The 7,500-nt window shown below is 38.7% G+C and overlaps 1 protein-coding gene across 4 annotated transcripts in view; it reads left to right on the top strand.

Annotated features, from left to right (window-relative positions):
* The window catches only part of LOC106873668 (ferrochelatase, mitochondrial), a 46,928-nt gene that overhangs the window by 37,128 nt on the left and 2,300 nt on the right, over window positions 1–7,500 (top strand). For all 4 annotated transcript variants that reach the window (XM_089344851.1, XM_089344850.1, XM_089344853.1 and 1 more), the window contains exons 5-9: window positions 1,995–2,067; window positions 3,927–4,095; window positions 5,057–5,155; window positions 6,313–6,420; window positions 6,741–6,905. In XM_089344851.1, the coding sequence (XP_089200977.1) occupies window positions 1,995–2,067; window positions 3,927–4,095; window positions 5,057–5,155; window positions 6,313–6,420; window positions 6,741–6,905 (614 nt within the window). The remainder of the gene's footprint in view (window positions 1–1,994; window positions 2,068–3,926; window positions 4,096–5,056; window positions 5,156–6,312; window positions 6,421–6,740; window positions 6,906–7,500) is intronic.

Below are 7,500 nucleotides of genomic sequence, written 5' to 3'. Positions count from 1 at the left end.
GGGTGCTTTTATGTGCCACCAATACAAGTGCCATTTGCGTGACACCAGTATCTGCCATGACTACGATTTCACTTGGCTCGATGGATCATTTGTCATTGCCTCCGTGCGGCCCAATGCTTGAAATGTGCTCTTTTATGTGCCACCAGCACAGCTGTTAGGTACACGACACCTGCATTAGCCACATTGCTTCCATAAGGCCCAACACTAAAAAGGTGATATTTCACTGGCATGGGCGCCAGTTGCGTAACACCAGTCTCTGCTACGACTAGGATTTCATTTGCCCTGATGGGTCTTTTTCTCAAGCACCGCTTATTGCCATATAATGTGTCACTTAATTACAGGTAAATTAAATGTCATTGTTCCTGTATCTGTCTGTTGGTTTAGTCAGGTAGTCTTGTTAGGGGCTGCATCTGTCTCAGTCTCTCTCTCTCTTTGTTTCTTCTATTTGTCTATCTATCTATCTATCTATCTATCTATCTATCTCTCTGTCTATCTATATATCTATCTATCTATCTATCTGTCTGTCTTTCTCTATATATGTCTGCCTGTCTATCCCTGCCTGTCTCTCCTTGCCTGTCTCTGTCTCTCTCTGTTTTCCTCTCCCCACACCATCTTTACATCACCACCACCACTGTCTTTTCCTTACAATGTCTTTGTCTCCCTCAGCTGATTGGTTAAGGTGAGAGGAAGAAAGTGAGAGGGTGGGGCTAGTGATAGACAGAGAGATAGCGATAGATATAGACATGAGAGAAAAAAAAATTCTTTTCTACTCTAGGCACAAGGCCTGAAAATTTTGGGGAAGGGGCCAGTTGATTAGATCGACCCCAGTATGCAGCTGGTACTTGATTTATTGACCTTAAAAGGATGAAAGGCAAAGTCGGCCTTGGCGGAATTTGAACTCGGAACATAAAGACAGACAAAGTATCACTAAGCATTTCGACCAGGATGCTAACGATTCTGCTCCCTCACAGCCTTAGAGAATAAAAAATTGTAACGTGATTTTTATTATGTTAAAATTGTACAACCTTTAACCCTTTTGATACCAACCTGGCTGAGACCACTTCTGGCTCTGTAGTACAAATGTCTTGTTTTTATAAGTTCTGAATTAAAATCTTCCACCAAACCTTAGTCACAATTTATGTTCCTAACACTAGCTTAATGACAACTAAGTTACTTTACTAAATTCTTTGTTATATTTAAAGTAATTGAAAGAAACACAGAGCATCTCAACAGAAATACGGTAATGAAAGGGTTAAGAAAATTAATCAGCAGAAGACATGAGAGAAGGAGACTTTTAAAGTGGTCCCTTTATATGCTAGAAATAACAGCCTCAATTTCCTTCAATCTACACCCTTCCGACTGTTTCTGATGTCCAAATGTAGAGGTGGGTCTAACTGAAGCTGCCTCTGGCTCTGATTTACAAATGGCTCTTATATAGCAATATATGTCTTTTATCTTTTACTTGTTTCAGTCATTAGACTGTGGCCATGCTGGGGCACTGGCTTGAAGTATTTTTAGTTGAAAGAATTGACCCCCAGCACTCATTTTCAAACCTGGTACTCATCCTATCAGTCGCTTTTGCTGAACTGCTAAGTTACGGGGACACAAACACACCAACACAGGTTGTCAAGTGGTGGAGGTGTCAACAAACAGACCCAAAGGCACGCAAACACACAAATATATACGATGGGTTTCTTTCAGTTTCTGTCGACCAAAACCATTCACAAGGCTATAGTAGAAGATGACACTTGCCAAAGGTGTCACACAGTGGGATTGAACCAGGAACCATGTCGTTAGGAAGCAAGCTTCTTACCACAAAGCCACATCTGTGCCTATACACACACACACACACATTCTCTCTTTGTTCCTTTCTGCCACCCTCCTCTCTTCTTTGTCTCTTCCTCTCCCCATTTCCACTGTCCCTTAATGTCTCTTCTCACTCCACACTCCACCCTCAAACGCTCACCGTGTCCCCTACTGCTCCTCTTTTACAGCTCCCCACAAATACTACGTAGGTTTCCGCTATGCACCACCCCTTGCTGAAGACTCGATCGAGGAAATGGAAAAGTAAGTGAAGCCCCTATTTTAACTTTATATCATATAAAAACATAAAAAAACAATTCGGAAAACCCCTTTTAACATTTTTGAATGTATATATATATATATATATATATATATATATATATATATATATATACAATATCGAAATTGAATTAAATTCGACAACTGGCTCCCATGCCAACGTCGTCTCCTTCATTGGACACGAAACTCGGCTTGCAAAGACCTGTTGGGGCAAGCGAAAGCAAAATCGTGATGGCACCTGTGCCCAGCATCGCCTTCCTGGCACTTATACCAGATGGCATGTGTAAAGACATTTGAGCGAGATCGTTGCCAGTGCCGCCGAACTGGCTCCTGTGCAGGTGGCACGTAAAAGCACCCACTACACTCTCGGAGTGGTTGGCGTTAGGAAGGGCATCCTGCTGTAGAAACTCTGCCAAATCAGATTGGAGCCTGGTGTAGCCATCTGGTTTCACCAGTCTTCAGTCAAATCGTTCAACCCATGCTAGCATGGAAAGCGGACGTTAAACAATGATGATGATGATGACGACGAGTAACCTCTCTGTTAAGTACATACCTATTTAAGTGCCCATCCCAAATACAGGCAAAATTGTCAAGAATCCCCAGTTCAAGTCTATCAATCTCTGTATATTTCTTATACATATATATATATATATTTATATATATATATACATATATAATTTTTCATAGAAAACTATGTAATTGTTACCAATATAGCAGGAGATTTCACCGCAAAAAAGTCTAAATTAGACTCTTTAGGGATCGTGGTCCTTGTTTATAATTTGACAGTCAAATATAGCCTTATACAGAAATGTTGATGTAGGAATAAATTACATTAATAATGGATATTAGCATCAAATCTCTCTCTTAAATTAAAAAATTTTAAACTTTGGATATATATACATATATATATGTATAATCATAAATATACAGGGATTAGCAATTGAGTTGCTTCTCCAACATACTGAAAATTTAGAAATAGCAGTCAAAGAACTACTGATTCTAAACTACAAATTTTTCTCTAAAACGGATGGCGATATTTATGGCACACATAGAACAAAAAACCGGAGGGAAAAGCGTAAACAAAACAAGTCTTTAGTTAATTGGATACGAATCGTTTCATGGTTAAGTGAATGAAAATTTCACTATTCCAATCTTCAGCCCAAATATTCTGATAAATTTGAAAGTGTCTCTAAAAAAATTCACGGTAATTTTTGGCCATGCGACACCAAAAATCAACGATAAGAAAGGCACTTACGAATTCATCGGCTAGTGAGTTCAGGCATCTCACCTCAAAGAAATCTATTCCATGTGCGTCACAAATAGTCCCGTATGAAAAAAAGTCCCGTGTGGAGGGATTACGGTTTAACCATCTAACTTAGAGATATCAAATATAAAATATACAAGAATAAGGGCAGGGAATCGTCAATTAATAATAGAATTAATAATTAACAATTTTGCCAAGTAGTTCAGTATGAAAAAAACCTTTATCGGTAAAACTATTTATCATCATAAATATACAGGGATTAGCAATTGAGTTGCTTCTCCAACATACTGAAAATTTAGAAATAGCAGTCAAAGAACTACTGATTCTAAACTACAAATTTTTCTCTAAAACGGATGGCGATATTTATGGCACACATAGAACAAAAAACCAGAGGGGAAAGCATAAACAAAACAAGTCTTTAGTTAATTGGATACGAATCGTTTCATGTATATTCTTGTATATATATGTATATATAGAAACTGTACCTCAATGAACTAACAGCATGCAAAAGTGTATATTAAAGTAATGAAGATAAAAAAAAAAAATCTTTATGCCATCTTTGTCTTTCTTTCTGTTTCAGCGATGGTGTAGAGAGAGCAATTGCCTTTACCCAGTACCCACAATACACCTGTTCCACAACAGGAAGCAGCCTCAATGGCATATACAAGTATTATGCACAACGTGATGCTCCTACGAACATGGTCTGGAGTGTTATTGACCGCTGGCCTACACACCCAGGACTGGTCGAGGTATGACTGCTCTGCTATTTAACCATGTGTGTGTGAGTATATATATGTGCATGTATGTATATATATATAGATATGTGTTTGTGTCATTGGAAGTATGCTTATATAAATGTGTGTATGTGTATGTATATAGATATAAAAAGATAAATGTATGGATATATATTTGTAGACATATGTATGTATGTATATATATACAGTATCTCACTGAAGTATGTACACCCTTAAAAAATTTCAGTAAAATTGCCATTACTCTAACAATATCAAAAGCAATCAAACTAAATTTATACTGTCGACGACTGGCACCCGTGCCAACGTTGTCTCATTCATTGGACACGAAACTCAGCTTGCGAAGACTTATTGGGGTAAGGGAAAGCGAAATCGAGATGGCACCTGTGCTCAGCGTCGCCTTTCTGGCACTTGGGCCAGTGGCACATGTAAAGACATTCGAGCGAGATCGTGCCAGTGCCCCTGGACTGGCTCTTGTGCCCGTGACATGTGTAAGGATTTTCGAGCGAGATCGTTGCCAGTGCCCCTGGACTGGCTCTTGTGTGGGTGGCACATAAAATACACCATTTTGAGCGTGGCCGTTGCCAGTACCACCTGACTGGCCTTCGTGCGGGTGGCACGTAAAATCACCCACTACACTCTCTGAGTGGTTGGCGTTAGGAAGGGCATCCAGCTGTAGAAACTCTGCCAAATCAGATTGGAGCCTGGTGCAGCCATCTGGTTTCACCAGTCCTCAGTCAAATTGTCCAACCCATGCTAGCATGGAAAGCGGATGTTAAACGATGATGATGATGATGCAAACATTATACAAATTTGAAATACAAAACAAACATTTTCAAAGATATGAACAAAATAATCATTTTTCTTCTTCTTCTCTTTCCCCCTCTGCTTCCTCTCTCAACCACTCCCCCCCACCTATCACCACACCCATCTCTCACCTCTCCCCACTACCCTACAGGCTATTGCAGACAATATCAATGAAGCCCTACAACAATTCTCTCCTGATGTTCAAAGTGATGTTGTTATTCTTTTCTCAGCACATTCCTTACCACTCAAGGTAAACTTTGCCACTTTTTTAATATTATGTGTGTGTATGTGTGAATGTATGCCTATGTATGTGTATATATATATATATGTGCGAATGTGTGCATAGTTGTGAGTGTGTCTGCCTGTATGTATATATATGTATTTATTTATATGTATATATATATATATATATATATATATATATATATATATATATATATTTTGTTTTTGGATTTGGTTTAAAAGATTCTTTATGTGATTTCGTGTGTTGAAGCATATTCTGTTGTGTCTGGGGAGAGTCATTTTCTTGTCGTGCCTTGAAATTTAACACACTCACCGTTAAAATTTCCACTTATAGGAAAATAAAAATAAGAAATAAGTGGAAATTTTAACGGTGAGTGTGTTAAATTTTAAGGCACAATAAGAAAATGACTCTCCCCAGACACAACAGTATATATATTTATATATATATATATATATATAAAATGCAGATGAAAACGGTTTGATTCAGACTCCTTGGTACTCTGTTTCAAGCGTGTGGCTAGTCTTCAGCTATTGGGATCTAGACTGGCCACAGATGTAAAACTCGGAGTACCAAGGAGTCTGAATCAAACCGTTTGATCTCTACACATAACTCCCAATAAACGTATTGAGTGCTCTTCTTTCGTTTGTGTACAAACACACACACACAGATATATATATATATATTATATATACTTTATTAGAAAGCAGAAAACCATCACAAAAACTGTTACTCAGATTTTCACATTCCCATTTATCAGACAAAAACTGACCGACAAACGGGAACATGAAACTCTGAGTAACAGTTTTTGTGATATTTTTGCTGCTTTTTAATAAAGCATATTACTCTACCTCTGGTATTATTGTTATTGTTGTTGTTGTTGTTATTTATTATTATTATTCTTCTGGCAGAAACGTTAGCAAGCCGGGCGAAATGCTTAGCAGTATTTCGTCTGTCTTTATGTTCTGAGTTCAAATTCCACTGAGGTCGACTTTGCCTTTCATCCATTCAGGGTCGATTAAATAAGTACCAGTTATACACTGGGATTGATGTAATTGACTTAATCCCTCCCCAACAAATTTGAGGCCTCGTGCTTCCAGTAGAAAGGATTATTATTATTATTATTATTATTATTATTATTAAAGATGTTTTCTTTTATACCCCAGGTGGTGGAGAGGGGTGACACCTACCCAAGTGAGGTGGCTGCTACAGTACAGAGGGTGATGGAATATCTAAATTTCTCCCACCCTTACAGACTGGTGTGGCAATCTAAGGTGAGTAACTCCTTGAGTGATGATGGAGAGTGGCAGTGTAAAGTGAGTGACTCTGGTGAGACCAATGTCTTGTGAGTGAGATTTGTGACACAAACTGCACAGAAGCTTAATTTTTTATGTGTATGCATGTCTGTGCAGGTAATGTATATATATATGTGTGTGTGTGTGTTATCTATCTATCTGTCTATCTATTTATCTATATATATTTATATATATATATAGTTATCTATATATATATATATATATATATATATATATATATATATATATATATATATATATATATATATTTATATCTCTCTCTCCCCCCTCTGTTTCAGGTCGGGCCTCTCACCTGGCTGGCACCTCAGACTGATGAAGCTATTCGAGGCTTGGTGACGCGGGGCCGCAAGAACCTGCTACTTGTTCCTGTTGCATTCACAAGCGACCACATTGAGACACTTTACGAAATGGACATGGAGTACATTGAAGAACTAGGGACTGAGGTAGGTATATACAGCATATATATATATATATATATATATATATATACTCTCTTTTTACTCTCTTTTACTTGTTTCAGTCATTTGACTGCGGCCATGCTGGAGCACCACCTTTGTAGTTGAGAAATTCGACCTCAGGACTTTGTAAACCAAGTACTTATTCTATCAGTCTCTTTTTGCCGAACCGCTGAGTTACGGGGATGTAAACACACCAGCATCGGTTGTCAAGCGATGTTGGGGGGACGAACGCAGACACACAAACATATACATACACATACATATATATACATATACATATATACGACGGGCTTCTTTCAGTTTCCGTCTACCAAATCCACTCACAAGGCTTTGGTCAGCCTGAGGCTTTAGTAGAAGACACTTGCCCAAGGGGCCACGCAATACCAGGGGGGGTTTTTACAGCTGGAAGGGGCCTTCCAAATGCCAACCAGTTTACAATCTGGTCTGGATGTTTTCACCAGACCTGGGCAGGGTCAGCAAATAACTTTGAAGACAAAGGTCCTTTGAGAGGGAAGGGGGCATTGGAGGTGGAGGGGTCTTGTGTCAGATGATGGGCTGTTGGAGTGAGACAGAAGCAGGT

This window comes from Octopus bimaculoides, chromosome 28 (genome assembly GCF_046866305.1).
Source record: "Octopus bimaculoides isolate indiv1 chromosome 28, ASM4686630v1, whole genome shotgun sequence".
Taxonomy (NCBI): Eukaryota; Metazoa; Mollusca; class Cephalopoda; order Octopoda; family Octopodidae; genus Octopus; species Octopus bimaculoides.
The sequence above is the reverse complement of the archived record's forward strand: the minus strand, read 5'-3'. Positions and strand labels throughout refer to the sequence as shown.